Source organism: Heterodontus francisci, chromosome 10 (assembly GCF_036365525.1).
Source record: "Heterodontus francisci isolate sHetFra1 chromosome 10, sHetFra1.hap1, whole genome shotgun sequence".
Classification (NCBI taxonomy): domain Eukaryota; kingdom Metazoa; phylum Chordata; class Chondrichthyes; order Heterodontiformes; family Heterodontidae; genus Heterodontus; species Heterodontus francisci.
The window spans coordinates 79,402,797-79,422,238 of NC_090380.1; the positions used below are offsets into that span (position 1 = coordinate 79,402,797).

Below are 19,442 nucleotides of genomic sequence, written 5' to 3' on the forward strand. Positions count from 1 at the left end.
GCCATCATGAAGATTGATGGGTTACCTGTCTTGTCTTTCTGCATGAGAACTGCACCGAAGCCAACAGGGCTTATATCCATGACTAGCTGGGTGGTTTCCTCAGGGTCAAAATAGACATTTATGCAGTTTGCTGACAATTGTCATTTGATCTGGTGTATTGCCAGTTTGTGATTTAGTCCATTCCCACTTGCTGGTCTCTTTTGTCAGATCGCATAGGCAGAATACGCAGCAAGGTCAGGAATGAAGCAACTATAGTGCAGTATTGGTCTCCTTGTTTAAGGAAGGATGTAAATGCATTGGAAGCAGTTCAGAGAAGATTTACTAGATTAATACCTGGAATGGGCGGGTTGTCTTCTGAGGAAAGGTTGGACAGGCTAGGCTTGTATCTGCTGGAGTTTAGAAGAGTAAGCGGCGACTTGATTGAAATATAGAAGATTATGAGGGGGCTTGACAGGGTGGATGTGGAAAGGATGTTTCCTCTTGGGAGAATCTAGAACTAGGGCTCACTGTTTAAAAATAAGGGGTCACCCATTTAAGACAGAGATGAGAATTTTTTTCTCTCAGAAGGTGGTGAGTCTTTGGAACTCTCTTCCTCAAAAGGCAGTGGAAGCAGAGTTTTTGCATGTTTTTAAGGCAGAGGTAGATAGATTCTTGATAAGCAAGGAGGATGAAAGGTTATTGAGGGTAGGTGGAAATGTGGAGTTGAGGTTACAATCAAATTAGCCATGATCTTGTTGAATGGCGGAGCAGGCTCAAGGGGCCGAGTGGCCTGCTCCTGTTCCTAATTCGTGTGTACAGTACGTGATGAGTCCTAGCAGACTCCGGGCCTCCTATTTGTCTTTCTGCATGAGAACTGCACCTAAGCCAAGTGGGCTTGCATCCACGACTAGCTGACTGGTTTCCTCAGGGAAATTTGTGCAGTTTGCTCACATTAGTAGGATCTGCAGCGTTTGCAATGGCTTCAACTTTCCATGCATCTGGTGATACTCTTTTGCCGCTGAACACATGACCAAAGAATTCAATTCTGCTTTCATTGAACAAGCACTCATCTTTGTTCAAGGTGAGTTTACATTCTCTGAGACATTGTAGGCATCATGTAGGTATGTCTCGAATTCACTTTCAGTGCGCCCATAGATAAGAATGACATTACTGGTGTTCAGCGTGCTTTCAAGTCCTCGAAGTGCAGACTGAATCGTGTGCTGAAATGTCTTAGCCGCTGAGTTGACTCCAAAGTTGAGTTTCTTGTATCGAAAACGTTCGATGTATATGAAGAATATAGTAAGATATCTCCGTTCTTCTGCAAGATCGATTTGATGGTAGCCTGCATTGAGGTCAAGTTTAGCAAAGTATTTAGCTCCATTCACTTTCTCTATGATATTATTGATTGTCGGTGTCAAGTGTCTTTCTCGTTGTATGGCTTGGTTTGGTGATCACATATCAATGCAGATTCTAATCTGTTTCTCACTCTTGGGTTTCATGATGACTTGTATGGGTGAGACCCAAGGGGTAGGCTCATCCCCAACTTCTCAATAATGTCAAGGTCAAATAGGCGCTGAAGCTCCTTCCCTGTCTGCTTTCTGATATGAAATGGTATTTATCGCTGTTGATGCACAACTAGAGGCCCATTAGGATCTACATGCAGCATGCATGTAACACCTTTCAGTTTGCCGATAACCAGTGAAGAAGTCAGCCTACTGTTTGAGAATGTTGTTGTTATGCGTATGAATCATGTATATGACTGCAATCATGAGCAGATCTGTTGCTGTCTGGAAACTGATAAGCACGTCACCTTCTCCAGACATGACCTAGAATAAAGCATTCATTCTAGTGTCCACTGTGCGGTGCTTACACACATTGGATACATTCTCTTGCCCTTTTGCTGTGGTACGTATATGGGGCACCCTTCTGTTGGTATTGGACTTAGTAGTTGATGTTGCTGATGAGCAACAAACATGAGCAAAGTGGTTGCGTTTTCCACAAGCTTTACATTGTTTGCCAGTAACAGGAAATTCTGTCCAGTGTGGGTAAGCACCGTATGGTGGAAACGTTCTTTGGACAAGTTGCAATGCTGTTTGTGAGACTGCTGTTGCTTTACAGGTTGTTTCCTGGCACATGAGCGATGAACAGTGTTCACAGGAGTTAAAATTGGTGTGTACAAGTTACTGTTGGTAGCCTCAACTTCAGTAGCTCTGGACTCTGACAGTAATAGTGATCTTGCTAACTCCCGTAGCTCTGACAGATATCTACCTTTCTCGAGTGCTTTCTGGCATAGTTGACTGGAGACACAGCCTTCGATTATTCATGTTTTGATTTGCCGTTCAACGTGTTCAACATCACCGAAGACACATTCGGTTGCTTGTTCCCTCAATTGCATGCAATATTGGTCAATTGTCTTGTTTGCTTCTTATTTAGAGCATCAGAAGACAATTGTTTCATATATAGTATTTTTCTTGGGCGTGAAGTAGGTTGTTGGTGTACTTTTTGCTGAGCCTTAGTCATTTTCCTTATGCTTAAGTGTCTCAAAGATATCTTCCAATTCTTCACCTCAATAGTGGAGAAGTAAAACCTTTTTTCTTTTATCATCTGTGATTGCAAAACCTACCATCACACCTTCAAAACATTGCAGCCACTTTTGCCAATCTGGGAATATAGATGATGGCTCTGAATGCACATCAAAAGGTGGTAGATTGGATATAGACATCGCCATATTGATCAGCAACACAGTGATAGTATGTGATCAAGGATCCAGGATCACATTCCTTTCAAATAAAAACTTCTCTGTAATGATCAGAGATTTTTTTTTTGATTGGTTGGTTATTTTGGTGAGGTCAGTGTGCAAGCTTTCCTGTTGCTAATTCCAAGCTGGAGTGCCTCCTGTGTGTGTCTAACACAGCCTTAATGTGTTCCCTAAATCTCCAACTTAAAATGCTGTCTGCAGAAAGTAGACAAAAACCTTCCAAGAGCTTCATAACAGAAAGCAATGTTTCATATTTTTCACTATCCACATTGCCATTGTGATGTTGGGAAGAAAATTCAGCCAGATTTAGTAAGACAAAGAACTGCTGCATGTGCTGTTAAAACATGGATTTCTTTATTCCCTTTCAGACTCCTCTTGCTGGTATATGTTTGTATGGTAGCCTTAAGTGGACAAAACACACAATGCAATTCTCAATACACTACAAACACTACCCCATAAATGTTCAGGTGGGTTCAAAGATAACCACAAAGATTCTATATGTTAAGTCCCTTTCCCATGGCACCTTCTCATGTAAACACAGGAGATGCACCACCTACCCTTTCACCTCCTCCCTTCCCAGTGTCCAGGGCTCCACACACTCCTTCCAGCGAAACAGCGATTTACTTGTACTTGTTCAATTTAGTATACTGTATTTGCTGCTCACAACGAGGTCTTCTCTACTAATATAAAAGCAAAATACTGCGGATGCTGGAAATCTGAAACAAAAACAAGAAATGCTGGAATCACTCAGCAGGTCTGGCAGCATCTGTGGAAAGAGAAGCAGAGTTAACGTTTCAGGTCAGTGACCCTTCTTCGGAGGTCTTCTCTACATTGGGGACACCAAATGCAGATTGTGGTACCACTTTGCAGAACATCTCTGTTCAGACCATAAGCATGACCCCGAGCTTCCAGTCATCTGTCATTTTAATTCTCTGCTCCACTCCCATTGTGACTTCTCTCTATTTGCCCTCCTATACTGTTCAAACGAAGCTCAACAGAAGCTTGAAGATCAGCACCTTATCTTTCAAATAGACACTTTCCAGACTCATTACTGAGTACAAAAATTTCAGATCACTAGCAGCACTCCCATTATTTTGTACAGCAGCTGTTAGCAATAAATTCTTCTATTGCCATTTACACCCCCTTTAGACCCATCTTTTGTTTCTTTACGTGTCCCATTACCATCTCCTTTTTACTTGTACATAAAACCTTTTACCGTTTAATCTTCCCTGATTTCCACCCATCACAGACCTTCCCTTTTATTCTTCCCGCCCATCCCCCTTTCTCTGCCTCACTATTTGCTGAAAACCTGTTACATCTGTAACTTTTTCCAGTTCTGATGAAAGGTCAATGACCTGAAATGTTAATTCTATTTCTTTCTCCACAGATGCTACCTGACCTGCTGAGTATTTCCAGCATTTTTGTTTTTATTATGTATTACGCCTGATGCTCTTATCAACTAAGATTAAGATCTAATTGATGAAGGCCAATTTGACGGGGGAGGAGGCTGCTGTCAGGAGACTTTGGACTCTTTTACCAGTGCTCCCCTGGGCCTCCCACCACCTTCTATCAGGCGGTCCCAAGGAAGCAACAGTAAGAGGGGCAAGGGTGTTGGCTGTTTCCAAGGTGGGCAGGGAAGGGGTGGTTGGAGGGATAAAAATTCAGGTTGATGTGTGGAAGCCCTACTTTCATATTTTCCCTGCACTATCCTGCCCAATTTGAGATAGGATGGTGGAGGGCAATTCAGACCAACCTCTCTATTAGATCTTCATGTACAATTAAATCACTTTATTCTACAATTATTACTAGGAATGCTACTGTCTTAAGTTGGTTGGAGCTTAGTAAGTGAGATGTATTTCCTCTTCTGTCACTTTCTCTTGCTCCTTCTCAGAATCACTAAATCACAGAATCCTACAGTCCAGAAGGAGGCCATTTGGCCCATTGTGTCCGCATTAGCTCTCTGAAAGAGCAATTCCCTCAGTTCCATTACCCGTCTTCTCCCCATATCCCTGCACATTCTTCCTTTTCATATAACTGTCTAATTCCCTTTTGAATGTTTCAATTGAACCTGCCTCCACCATGTTCTCAGGCAGCACATTCCAGACCTCGCTGTGTTAGAATTTTTCCTCATGTCACTTTTGCTTCTCTTACCAAATACTTTACATCTATGCCCTCTCATTCTCGATCCTTTCATGAGTGGGAACAGTTTTTCTCTATCTACTCCGTAGATAGAATTCTACACTATAAGGATTGTGATTCTGAGATGGAGCAAGAGAAAGTCACAGAAGAGGAAAAACATCTCACTTACTAAGCATGATTTTGAATACCTCTATCATATCACCTGTCAGCCTTCTCTTCTCCTCGGAAAAACAGTCCCAACTTCTTCAATCTGTCTTCATAACTGAAATTCTTCATCCCTGGAACCATTCTTGTGAATCTTTTCTGTTCTCTCTCCAATGCCCTCACATCTTTCCTAAAGTGTGGTGCCCAGAACTGGACGCAGTAATCCAGCTGAGGCTGACCTAATGTCTTATACAAGTTCAACATAACTTCCTTGCTCTTGTACTCTATGTTGCTATTAATAAAGCCCAGTATACTGAAATAAAAGCAAAATACTGCGGATGCTGGAAATCTGAAACAAAAATAAGAAATGCTGGAATCACTCAGCTAGACCTGCTGAGTGATTCCAGCATTTCTTGTTTTTGTTTAAGCCCAGTATACTGTATGCTTTATTAACCGTGATCTCAACCTGTCCTGCCACCTACAAAGACTTATGCACATATACAACTGTGTCGCTCTGCTCCTGCACCCCCTTTAGAATTGTATATTGTCTCTCCTACCAAAATGTATATTGTATCTTCCTACCAAAATGAATCACTTCACATTTCTCGGCATTGAACTTCATCTGCTACCTGTCTGCCCATTCCACCAACTTGTCTATGACCTTTTGAAGTTCTGCAATATCCTCTTCACAGTGATCAATGCTTCCAAGTTTCGTATCATCAGCAAATTTTGAAATTGTGCCCTGTACACCAAGGTCTAGGTCATTAATATATATCAGGAAAAGCAAGGGTCCCAACACTGATCCCTGGGGAACTCCACTACAAACCTTTCTCCAGCCCGAAAATCATCCATTAACTCTTTCTTTCCTGTCACTCAGCCAATTTCGTATCCATGTTGCTACCATCCCTTTTATTCCGTGAGCTACAAGTTTGCTCAGAAGTCTATTGTGTGGCACTGTATTAAATGCCTTTTGAAAGTCCATGTATACCTCATCAACCCTCTGTTACCTCCTCAAAGAACTCCAGCAAGTTAGTTAAACATGATTTTCCCTTAAGAAATCCATGCTGGCTTTCCTTAATTAGTTCGCATTTGTCCATGTGACTATTGATTTTGTCCCGAATTATTTTTCAAGATGTTTCCTCACCACCTGGTGGCCTGTAGATGCTGGGCTTATCTTTACACCCTTTTTTGAACAAGGGTGTAATGTTTGTAATTCTCCAATCCTCTGGCACCACCCCCGAGTCTAAGGAAGACTGAAAAATTATGACCAGTGCCTCTGCGATTTCCACCCTTACTTCCTTCAGTAAGCTTGGATGCATCTTATCTGGTCCTTTAAGTACAGACAGTCTATCTAATACTTGCTCTTTGTTAATTTTAAATCCCTCTAGTGTCTGACTTACCTCCTTTTTCAACATTGCCTGGGCTGCATCTTCTTCTGTCCTCGATAACATTCGTTCTGCTTCCTCGTCTGAGGAAAAAGCTATGCAGAGTTAAAATGAAGATCTATGATGCATCCCCAGCACTAATGATGTGTTCAGGATCCATTGTACCCATGTTGAATTCCAGAAATGTTTTCTTACTTGGAAAAGCACCAAAGGCAAACGGTGAAACATATGCCATCTATGGATCATGCCAGCCGTAAGAGGGCCATCCAAGGGTCAACAGGCAGAGCAACATTTTCAGCAAGAGGAAACTGCTAAGTCAGGACAGGGTGAGGATAGTCAGACATCATGGCAAACTAAAGCAGGTACAGACACGGCAATATTTCCTTTGTATTAGCATCAAGGTGCTAGATTCAGTAGGTCTGAGTTTCACCTGTTGGTTGGTGTTGAGCAGCTGAATTAGCAGTCCTTAAAGGCACTGCTCAGAAAACCGGACATGCCAGGCAAGATGTTCAATGATTTTTATGCTGCTCCCCCAGCCCTAAAACATCCTGAGCCCACCTGACACCCAAACCTCGGTGGCTGTCTGCCCAGATTGCCTTCCTCCACTTTGACTGACCAGGCCCAGCCCGGGTCTGTAGGAGGGGTTTCCCTCCCCCTTCAATTCACAAGTGCTGGCAGCTGGGTGGTTGCATTGAAATGAGGCCCGACAGTAAAAGTGGTTCAGGTTTCAGATCACTTCCAGCAGGCTCCCTGTCAGTGGAAGTAGACAGACCTTCCTGTAAGCTGGGTTGCACTATGTGTTAATCCATAAGAAGATGCAATTTTTATTGACAATACAGAGTCATACAGCTTGATGTATGGGAGTGTTTTTTTATAATTTTTAAAAAGAAATTTAAAAAAAACTACTTTGTCACAATAATTGCAACCCTGCTGCAAAAAACCAGATTGAAGGCAGCTATGTGAAAATTAATATGGTAACCCTGTGAATGTTGTGAAGGAGATGTTGGGTGGCACAGTGGCGCAGTGGTTCGCACCGCAGCCTCACAGCTCCAGCGACCTGGGTTCGGTTCTGGGTACTGCCTGTGCGGAGTTTGCAAGTTCTCCCTGTGACCGCGTGGGTTTCTGCCGGGTGCTCCGGTTTCCTCCCACAGCCAAAGACTTGCAGGTTGATAGGGAAATTGGCCATTGTAAATTGCCCCTGGTGTAGGTAGGTGGTAGGAGAATTGAGGGAAGGTGGGGATGTGGTAGGGAATATGGGATTAATGTAGGATTAGTATAAATGGGTGGTTGATGGTCGGCACAGACTCGGTGGGCCGAAGGGCCTGTTTCAGTGCTGTATCACTCTATGACCACCTCCTTCAACCACTGCAACCCCCTTGTGCTAATGGACTCCAGTTGTGATCTCGAGTTTGGAATTCCAGAATGTTGAACCATTGACAATGAAGGACTTCTCGTATATGTCCAAGTCAGGCTGATGTGTGGCAAGAAGAAGAATTCAAGGTTATGGTGTTCCCATGACCTTGCTACATGCACTAGACACTTAGATCATCAAAAAGAGGTTCACCTTTGACTTTTTATGTTCTGTTTAGCCAAAGCTATAAATACTATATACCTGCTTACATATGTCATATGTAAGTTAAACAGAAAAAGATTTATGAGTTTGTGTATCAATTGTGAAGATCAATACCACAATGATACCTGTAACCTGTCTGGAATACTTTTCAGTTAAATAATTTATTTGTTCCCAAGCCTTTACAAATATCAAAACAAAACAAATAGAATAGCAGATTTTCTGAGGCAATTACAATGCAGTGTAAGTATAGAATGCACAGTAAACTGACACCTAAGATTACAGCATTGATTTTATAATTAATACTGTTTTAATTTTAATGACATGGGATTTAATCAATTTTTGGACCATTTCTGCTCACTGACCTGTCAATGTGGACACTATGGCTGGAATCTTACGCCACTCCAACCAGCTGGAATGTGGTGGAGGTTTTGGGAGGGGTAAAATGGAGCGGGGGGCTCTGAGAGGTCTTACCAGCCCGCTCCTGCCTCCGCCTCACTTTACGTGCGCCGGGGTGGGGGGGGGGGGGGGTGGTGTTGTGGGGGGGGGGGGGTAGGGTGCAGTGGGGTGGGGGAAACGGGCCGCCTGCCCCAGGACAATTAAGGCCCTTAAGTTGCCAATTAACAGCCACTTAAGGGCCTTCACCTGCCTCCACGTGGATTTTATGCGTGGCATGCGGGGCATCCTGGAGCCGGGAAAGGCCGCCCGGGAAAAGCTGGTGGCCTCTCTACGCCCTGGGGGTGGGCCCTGACAATAGGCACAGGGTGCCCGATTTAAGGGCCATCCCGCTTCCCCAACCAACCCAAGACCCAAGATGCCCCCCTTCCCTCCCCAAACGACCCCCCCCCCCCTTGCCTTGCCAGGGCCTGATCGATTACCCCCAATGAGGCAACCCAAACTTACCTGGACTCCTGGCTCCATTGTCCTCGGCTGGGCTGCAGTCCCAGCAGTGGCCACCACTCCCGTTGGCGCTGCTGGGACTAAGAGCTGCCGGCCCGCTGATTGGCCAGCAGCTCAGTGAGGCGGGACTTCCTCCCTCAAGTGGGTGGAAGTCCCGCCTCGGAACATTTAAAGTCTGGGGACCTGTAAAATGCGGGACAGATCCTCAGGCTATGTGGAAGCGGGTTCACCACCGACTGGCTCTTGTCTGTTGAATGTAAAAATCCAGCACTATAGTACCAAAATCAAAAACATGACAAATATACACATTTGTGCATCTTCACTGATTTTGCATTTTAGTTTACCTGAAAATGAGCGTATTTGCATGAATAGCTAAATGAGGTAACAGGTCAATAAATACTGTAACGAAAAAATGCACTCATAAGTGAATGAAACTGTAAGCAAAGACAATTGGGACTTTATGAGGAGTAGCCTGCAGAGAAAATGACACTAAAAGAGATGTAGGGTTCGTTTAAATGTTTTTATACCTATAGAAAAAGTTTACTAATTTTGCGAAAATAAAACAAAGGCAAGTTCATAAAAATATTTGTTATCAGTGTACAGATCTCAGCATTCAGAGCATGTAGGCTGTACTGCTAGCCACTTCCTGAATACACAACAGAAGACAAGTCACAGTGCACTGTGAGGAGCAAAAGGCCTGAGTGGAAAAAAGCAAGGGAAGAACTTAGAAAAGAAAATGAAATTAAAGTGGATTTGTGCCATTCTATGCCTTATCACAGAATTCCATCTAGCTGGTAAGATTTTCTTTTTTCTTTTTAAAAGATATCTAAAATTTAGAATTGAAAAGTGGTTAAGATGGCGCAATCATTGGTCAAGAATTGAGGAACTTGTCCATAACATACTTTTAACACTTTATACTAATGGCCAAGTAGTCTGACATCAGTCTGGTAAAATATTTACTTGCAGACTGTATGGGAAATGTGTGCAGAAGGGTTTGAAAAAATAAGCATGAAGTGACAATTGCCCAATCAACCAAAAGACGACAAAAGTTTTATCATTCAGTTTTAAGAAGAATAAAAATTTGGCCACGTAACTGATTTATTTTATTACCTCTGGACGCTATGGTGCCCTTATATTTCTTATAAAAAGATTGTAAAATTCTGATTAAATACTGATCAAAACAAATATCTTCAAGAAATAGAGGAATAAGAGACAAAACTGGATACTTAAGGATCTATTCCTCTTCAGTATTATGTACTTACATTTTTGTGTGACTTTTAAAAGAGGTACTTATTTCTAAACCAGCCCAAGTTTGACAAAAGTTGTTTTATTTGGATTTTATGAAATTGGATGTATTAATAGAGTAGGTATAATGTTCCCATTTTGTAATATATCTGACGCACTGTTATGATGCGTCTTTCAAAATAATTACAACTTACACATGAAAAAATGTTATTTTCTTTAACAAATTTGAGCCTCGTTTGAGATGAGAAACTGTCACCTCAGCTATATCAGCATGTTGTAAGCGTGCTTTGATTTGACAAACTTCCACTTTCTGATGTTTGTCTTCGAAAAATTGGGCAATATTTGTTATCCTATAGGAAGCTATAGCATGTTTTGTAATCACCACCACATTCACACTTCATTCTGGTGCAATGTAACAATCTCCTAAAAACACACTTATCAAAAATGGTGAGTGTCCAGTTTTGAAATAGCAAGTGTAAAGAAAGTGCAAAGGTGTTCCCAAGCAGGGTATTCATGATTCTAGGCTCGTCAGCCACAAAGTCAACACGGATACACTAACTATCACTAAAATAAACCAATGGTTTGTTCATAGCATATCAGTCATAGTAGACTGTGGGGAATCATAGGTTTACTTTTAGATAAAGGCAATTAGACCTACAGACCAGAAAAGGCCTATACTTTTTTGGGCTGCTATGGTTTGTTATGTGACACCATGCCTTCTTTAGAATCTTAGTTATTACTTCAAGTACAGTTATTTTAAATGGTAGTTTCTTGACTTTTTGAATTTATATATATATGAATCTGTATTGAAGTGTAAATTTGGATCATGAAATTAAAATAACCTTAATTTATACTGTGAATAAACTGCCTGTATTACAAAATGGCAGCAACTCTTCCAGTTTCATGCTTCCCCATGAGAAGCAACTCATTATGAATTAACTTTCAAACGTCTCTGAGATGGATGCTGTATAGGTGTCATATAAATTTTCTAAATTAGAAATGATTGTTACTTATGCACATCCTTAATAATTTTTACGATGAATGAATTGCAGTTTGCTCAAACTCTGAAGAAACAGTTGATTCACTTGTGCTCCTCTCTACTGGTGTTCATCATATCCGAAGTCAATTTAATCAACAAAAAGACAAACTAACTTGTTTAGCCTCATAACCCATAAACCAAGTACAGTGAAATATTGAATCTGAATTTAGATAATTGTATCAGAAATTGTTCATTCAATTTGTTGTACATATCCCACTGAACTATGTTACAGATTTCCCATTTTATGCTTTTATCGGGAAGAACCTCACCTTCCAAAACTACTGAATTGTTGTTGAGAATTTAGTAAAACATTTTCCATTATCTGCTTCCATTGTCTGTCAGTGAAAGGCGTATTAACATAAATTCGAATATATTAGGCTATTTTAGCAAAGTTGAACATATTTTGATTTTTTGATTTCAGTTGCAATTCCATATATGGCATAGTCCAGATATTCAGAGATAAGTCAACCTCTGGGACAGACTCTGAATTCCTGAACCAGGCAAGGAGTCTGAAGTGTTCCGGACAATTCTCAGACAGCCTGATTCCCTAATGAAATCTGGATGAGTAGACTTGTCTCTTGGAGCTAACATACATTATATATAACTCCAGACAATCCTGAAAGCTTTTACCAAACCGGTAGCATGGTCCTGGTTGGACAAACAGCAGGAAGCATACAAGTGCTCTGTGTCAGTAGGCAGTGTAGTGTTATTTGGTTAAACTTCAGCAGTACCATGCAGTCACCAATCTGGGCTCTGCCAACCTGAGCCCAAGTTTCTGAACTTAGGTAAAAATGTCTATGGGGAAACTGTGCTCTGTATCAGACAGACATGAATTTTACTTGAGGAGCTTGCTCAGTAGCTTGGTTTGGAGATTCTTAAACATGGTGGTGATTTTTCAGGTTTGTACAGGCAAGTTATAATAGAAGTCAGAAAAGAAAGACCTGCATTTTGATAAACCTAGGATATCCCAAAACACTTTACAGCACTTTTGAAATGTGGTCATTGCTATAACATAGGAAATGTGGCTATTAGTCATATAAAAAGTATAGTGGTGTGGTTTGCCATTTTGGCACTATTGGATTATTGTATCTACGGCAAGATAGCCAGGCATTGAAGGCAGTGCACAAAGCAAGGTTCCACAAACAGCAATGAGATAATGTCCACATCTAAGATATGTCAAAATGCTTTTCCTTACATAGTTTCTAAAAAAAGACAAATTCCGCTCCTGCGGAGATAACCTTGTATTATTTCTTTTGAAACGCAACTGCTTTGTGTACGATATCAAGATGGAAAAGGAGTGTAAAACAGATATACAAAGAATAAAATTTGCACTGAGTCTACACTATTATTGCTTACTCCTGAGGTATTGAACCGACATGTGAATTAAAAATAATAATGTAATAACTTCTGTGGTGAGATTAGAGGAATTAATCTGCTGCTTAAGTCTGACCAGCACAATCCAAGATGCTTAAATAAAAATGACTCTTATTGTTTCACAATCAACATGACGTTTTATTAGAAATCTAAATTTTGACTTATTTACAGTTCAAAGGAATAGAGCATGTCAAATTTGCCATTTCGGCATGATGTAAAACAAACTGCCAATTCACTATCACCTGTTCTGTAACCCTGCTGAAGAACTGAATCCATTGCACTGCATGAGTATGAAATCATCATCCCTTTCTGCTTACAGTCACAATATTTTACAACCAAATTCCATTCAATAAATCCACTATCACTCTTTGATCAGATAATATCACTAAATATTGTCAGTTTTTATGGATTGGCATTTTCTGCATGTACATTATTATATGCACTTTATCTTCTCACGCCAGTCAAATGCAGGCTTTCATAGCTCTTCTGAATGGGAAATGTAATCAGTATCTCCACAACAGTGCAGTAGCAGTCACTGCAAAAAGTGACTGATATCTTCTTGTTCGAAAATGGTTAATCTTGAAGAATTCTTGGGGGAATATTTCTGAACTTATTGTTTATTACTATTTGGTGTTGGTAGAAATGACTGGAACTTGCATGTATTTTTTAATCCTGAGATAGACCTTTAATCAGCTGGTTAAAGAGAAATGGTTCTCTAAGGGAAAATAGTTTTGGTGCAGAGGCACCCCACTTTTATGTTTCATCCATATTATAATTTTATGAAAACTCCTCGGCATACTTAATAATATACTGTAGAAGATATCCAACACTTTAAGTTGGGTGGAGACCTGATTCATATCGAAAAGACACCTGGAGCATCTTTATTTATTCTCATAAGCTGTCACTCATACAAATAAGTATACTGCTGCATATTTGGCAGTATTGGGTTATCGTGTCTACAGCAAGATATCCAGGCATTGAAGGCGGTGCAGCAAAGGGCAACCAAACTGATACCTAACTTAAGGCACTTGCGTTGTGAGGACAGTTTGAATGGCCTGAAATTGTTTACTTAAGAGAAGTGAAGGCTCAGGGCAAGATTTTTAAGAGAACAGATAAATTGAATTCCAATAATGTGTCCGAGATTGCCACAAACTGTGGAAATCGGAGACATGAGCTTCAGCTTAGAAGAGGGAAGGTGCACAAACAGTTTAGATTCAACTACTGAATGCAATGGGTGCTGAACATGTGGATTGAGCTGCCCATACAGAGAGTGGAGGCAGAAAATGTGGAACAATTTAAGGGAGATTTGAATAGATATTTGAGGGAGTGGGTAATTGATAGGTATTAGTTTTTGGATTCAGCCAGATGACTGTAGAGTCTTTTTTGGTTCTGTATTTGTGTACGTTACTATGTGTCTTTCCAGTTGGTTCATCTTGGAGGTTTCTTGGGGAAGTGATGAAGATAAGTATTTGTCCATGAATTATTCTTGTCCTTTAGTGAGTTACTATGTTTAATAGACTTTAATTATTTTCATGGACCTGTTTTCGAAGTTTGCAGCTTCTACCTAGTCTTTAACACCATAACATAACTAACTATGCTTTTGTGTTGCGTTATGAGCATGTGATCCTTTAAAATGAAAATATTTCTATATTAGATAAATCCCTATTCTTTTCCATATAAGTTTTATATTTTGTTTTTGCTTTGGTTATCCATTTAGGCAATAGACTGATAGCCTAGGGTCACATTGGATCAATGCTCACCCTTGTGCCAGTTTTAGAGAGCCTGAAATTCCAGAATTCCTGCTCTGGTTACGTAAATCAATCCTAAAGAGACGTATTTTACCACCAACCTGACATACGAAAGTTAATCCAGTCGATGGTGTAGTCGCAGCAGACTGATACTCTTTCCTCTGTCTACATTTCCCTTCTTTGGCAGTTTGATCTTGTTCAAACTCATTAACGCCCTGCATGCATACATTTCAACATAGTTTGCTGCCTTTGATGGGTTCGTTCCATGCATTGATATCAATACTGCATTTCTTCTGTCAGATTTCCAACTATCTCTATATCTCCTTTCTGGACATCAACATTTCTTTGGCCGGAGCTCAGTCTGAATGAAGTAGTTGTTTTGGGAGTCTGGAGTCATCCGTTTAGTATATGTGACCACCAGGCCAGTTAAATTGGGCATTAATAACCTTTAATACTAGTACAATCATTTTTTTTTGAGAGGACACATGACAGATGGTCCAGACCAACCAGCAGGTTGACTCTGGCCCATATTTCTCCAGCCCCAACAGGTTCAGTTCACCACAATCTCCAAGGTTTCTCCCTCATGACAGTGTAGAGATCTATTTTTAGAGAACCAGCACCCTTGGCCTGACATTCTTGATGGTTTGGGGCCACCTTGTCTTGTAAGGGCGAAGAGATGTGCACAAGGTAATATTGAAAGAATAGATGAAACACCTATTGTTATTTACACTACAAGGTGTCTATGTAAATGTAATACAAATTAGATGTTAAGACAAAAAATGACTTGTGTCTGAACACTTATAATATTTACATATTTGAGGCATTACTGCTAACCAATACCACTTCAGTTGGCACTTCGAAAATTCCCTTGGTGAGAACAATGAGACATCCTCAGCTTGGATGAACAGGTGTAGCACCATTGAGTCACCTAACTAGAATCAGATCTTAATTCAATATTAAGATGAAACAGTGTAAAATTTGTTCTGAAGTCAGATTTTGAATCTGAAACAAAATTGTAAGAAATCTGGAAGGTAGTAAAAATAATATTATCCGCCTTTTTCCAATTCACTAGGGTGGCTGCTGACAGAGCTGAAGAATACCGGACACCAGACCAGCTGAAAACTGGACGGTCCGGTATAAAACCGGGCGAATGGTCACCCTAACTACTTGGTGTTCGCTCCCAATTAAAAACAAGAGTTAGTATCGGGTCAGTCACGTGACTGATGCAAGCCCGGATAATTCAAAAACATTTTAAAAATATAAATCCAACCATCGAGTAATCATAAAAAATGGCCCAGTTAAAGTTTCGGAAGATTGCAGTGTTGGGGTATAGATCAGTCGGTGAATGTTTTGATTTTCTATGTTTGATTTTTTTTTGGGGTGGTGGGAGGGTGCTGGAGGTGTCGTGCAGTTGCAAAATTCCCAGCATTTTATTCAAAATATTATTTTTTATTCCAAATGCAATCAAATGTTGCAAACCTGAAACGAGCGACTTTGTTAGTGCAGTTGTGCATTTTTTAATACTTCATCGGTTCCCATGGCAGGTGCTTCAATGCAATTAAGTTCATTGGCTGTAAAATCCTGTGTAAAAGACACTTTTTCTTTAAATTCAGGGAAGAAAGGAATGCATTTGTTTTGCCAGTGGAGGAGCTGAGCCATCCTACTGTTTGATTAGACCATTCACAGGTTCAGGCAATGCTAGCAGTTGCAATCACGGGTCGTCTGACCCATCTCACTCTGTCAATATCATTCAGGGGACACGACTTCTAGGAACTCACCATCTCGAGTGATGAAGGACTCAAAGTACACTTTCCCCTGAGCAGGCCCCTGTATGTACTTCACTGAGGCACAGGGACGAACCTGTTCAAGGCAGGACTGTTTGCATTGTCAGTGACTCCAAAATAAAATACTGGACGTAAAGGCGTCCGGCATTAGACAGGGGACAGACCAGCTGAAAACCAGACTGTCCGGTATAAAACGGGATGAATGGCTACCCCACAACTCACACATATCCATCTCCTTTCAAGTGCACTAATCTTCAGCCGTTTGGGACCCAAGCGCTGCTTATTACAGTGTTCTAGCTGTAAAATACTCTGTTAGTGCAAGGGAGACCCTTTCCATTACTTCAGTATTAGTCATTCTGTCCTCTCACATGATACTCAAAGCCCTTCTTTCACAGGTGTCCCACAGCATTGCCTCTCAGTTTCTGTGCTTTCATTAGGATACAGTTTTCAGCTTTATATCATTTAATATTAACCTTATGCTGCCACCTTAACACATTTCATAGCATATCTCTCAGGATTATTTTCCACGTCCATCAAAAACATTTACAGCTAGAAAAATTCATCTTTCTCAGCAACAACTTAGCTACCGCAGCAGGTGCCTCTTCCATGGAATCTCAGCACTCCAATACTCTGCATGAGGATAGTGTGATGTGACATTCTGAAAATCCCTGTCAACACTAGCCTGCTAGAGCCAAGATGACAGACATCTAAGTTTCCATGGCAGAAGCGTGAGCTGCCATGGAAATTGTCAGAGGTGTCAACAGGTGCTCCATCATGGTGGGCACCACTATCGACTTCATGAAGCTGGCTAATTGGTTCATGTTGTACAGAATGGTCTCTGTGCTTTATATAGGACCCAACAGAAATTGGAGCTGGATTCCTGTATGCTCAGAGCCATTGGATGCACAAGCTCGCTGACAGGCTGCCTGGTGCACCTAGCATTTCTTGGTGCATGCCCATTGGTCTTTGTCACTAACCTGGACACTCGAACTCAGCATTTGAGTGCTCTGCATCAGAGCTAGTATATGATCTCACCATGCAGCATCCTATCACCCTTCCCTTGCTGCTTTACACTGGTGACTGGTAATTCACTATGCAAAGCCTCCTGCTATAGTCTACCCTTTAAACTACACATGGTGCCAGGCTCTGAGCTGGTGTTTGTTAGTCAGATCAAATGGTGCCGTATCATTATGAAGGATGGCCTCATCTTCCTGAAGTGGCAGAGGTGTCTCCACATTTTCAGCAGCTGAAAGAGAGGGACAGGGATTAATTGTTAGTGTAACAGTAGAGCTGAAAAAGAAGTGTCTGCTGAAAACAAATGTAGTTTGTCAGGTAGAGTGTGTAGGGGATAAAAGGATCAGGGTTGTGCAGAAGCCCTGCATGACTTTGTCTCCGGCATTTCTCTCGCCACAGCCATAGCGCTCTCTCTGCCTGTGATGGGCAGCATGTTTTCTTACATGAGAAATTTTGAGCAGGTGCGTTTGGCATGGTAGAATAGTTAGTACGTATTGTGTAAGATGTGAAGTCTGGGAAGTGAGAATTGCAATAGTGGTGAGTGTGTATGAGAAGAGGATTGAAATGTGATGCAGTGATTTTCAGAGAAAGAGGGGAAGCAGGGAGGGGAGTATTATGAGTAGTGAGGCTGGAGGTGGTGAAGGTGTGAACAGAGGGTATGAGAGTAGTATTCATACCTTGGCTGCTGTGGTGAGGCCATTGAACTTCCTTTGTATTGCAGCCATATTCTGGGAAGTAAAATCCTAGCAATTACTTCTTCTGCAATCTCCAAACTGTTGACAGAGGTGTTGTCACTGCCCCTGGGGAATGTGGATTTCCCGCCACCTGTCCACCATCTGGCCCGTGGCCTCCAGTTCAGTATTAAAGAACTTGAGTTTCTTGTCTGGATCTCTTCCAGCCATTTTCAAGTTTCCCTGTTGTCTGCAGTTATAAGATTATAATGTGGGAAAAATAGAAAAGCAACATATTATTTAAATGGAGAGTGATTGCAGAACTCTGAGATGCAGAGGGATCTGGGTGTCCTAGCACACGAAACACAAAAAGTTAGTATGCAGGTACTGCAAGTGATTAAGAAGGCAAATGCAATGTTGTCATTTATTGCAAGGGGATTAGAATATAAAAGTAGAGATGTTTTTGCTACAGTTGTACAGGGCATTGTTAAGACCACATCTAAAGTATAGTGTACAGTTTTGGTCTCTTAAGAAAGGATACAATTGCATTGGAAACAGTTCAGAGAAGGTTCACTCGACTGATTCCTGGGATGAGAGGGTTATCTTATGAGGAAAGGTAGGACAGGTTGGGTATGTATTCATTGGAGTTTAGGAGGATGAGAAGTGATCTTATTGAAACATATAAGATCCTGAGGGGACTTGACAGGATATATGTTGAAAGAATGTGTCTCCTTGTGGAAGAGACTAAAACTAGGGGGCACAGTTTAAAAATAAGGGATTCCCACATTTAAGACAGAGATGAAGAGAAATTTTTGGAGAGTCTGTGGAACTCTCTTCCCCGGGGTCCGGTGGAGGCAGGGTCATTCAATGTTTTTAAGGCACAGGTAGACAGATTCTTTTTTTTTATTTAGAGATACAGCACTGAAACAGGCCCTTCGGCCCACCGAGTCTGTGCCGACCAACAACCACCCATTTATACTAACCCTACAGTAATCCCATATGCCCTACCACCTACCTACACTAGGGGCAATTTATAACAGCCAATTTACCTATCACCTGCAAGTCTTTGGCGGTGGGAGGAAACCAGAGCACCTGGAGGAAACCCACGCAGACACAGGGAGAACTTGCAAACTCCACACAGACAGTACCCAGAATTGAACCCGGATCCCTGGAGCTGTGAGGCTGCAGTGCTAACCACTGCGCCACTGGGAGTCAAAAGGTATCAGGGCGGCACAGTGGCGCAGTGGTTAGCACCACAGCCTCATAGCTCCAGGGACCCGGGTTCGATTCCGGGTACTGCCTGTGTGGAGTTTGCAAGTTCTCCCTGTGTCTGCGTGGGTTTTCTCCGGGTGCTCCGGTTTCCTCCCACAAGCCAAAAGACTTGCAGGTTGATAGGTAAATTGGCCATTATAAATTGTCACTAGTATAGGTAGGTGGTAGGGAAATATATGGACAGGTGGGGATGTTTGGTAGGAATATGGGATTAGTGTAGGATTAGTATAAATGGGTGGTTGATGTTCGGCACAGACTCGGTGGGCCGAAGGGCCTGTTTCAGTGCTGTATCTCTAATCTAAAAAAAAAAGGGGTAGGAAGGAAAGTGGAGTTGAGTCCACAAACAGATCAGCCATGATCTTATAGAATGGCAGAGCAGGCTTGAGGGGCCAAATAGCTTAGTCCTGCTTCTAGTTCGTA

At 41.5% G+C, this 19,442-nt stretch overlaps 1 protein-coding gene across 1 annotated transcript in view; it reads left to right on the forward strand.

Annotated features, from left to right (window-relative positions):
• The first annotated feature begins 9,501 nt into the window (after positions 1 to 9,501).
• Positions 9,502 to 19,442, forward strand: part of cd247 (CD247 molecule) — a 164,060-nt gene continuing 154,119 nt past the window's right edge. The window contains exon 1 of the mRNA XM_068040845.1: positions 9,502 to 9,669. Within this exon, the coding sequence (XP_067896946.1) occupies positions 9,612 to 9,669 (58 nt within the window). The 5' untranslated portion in view covers positions 9,502 to 9,611. The remainder of the gene's footprint in view (positions 9,670 to 19,442) is intronic.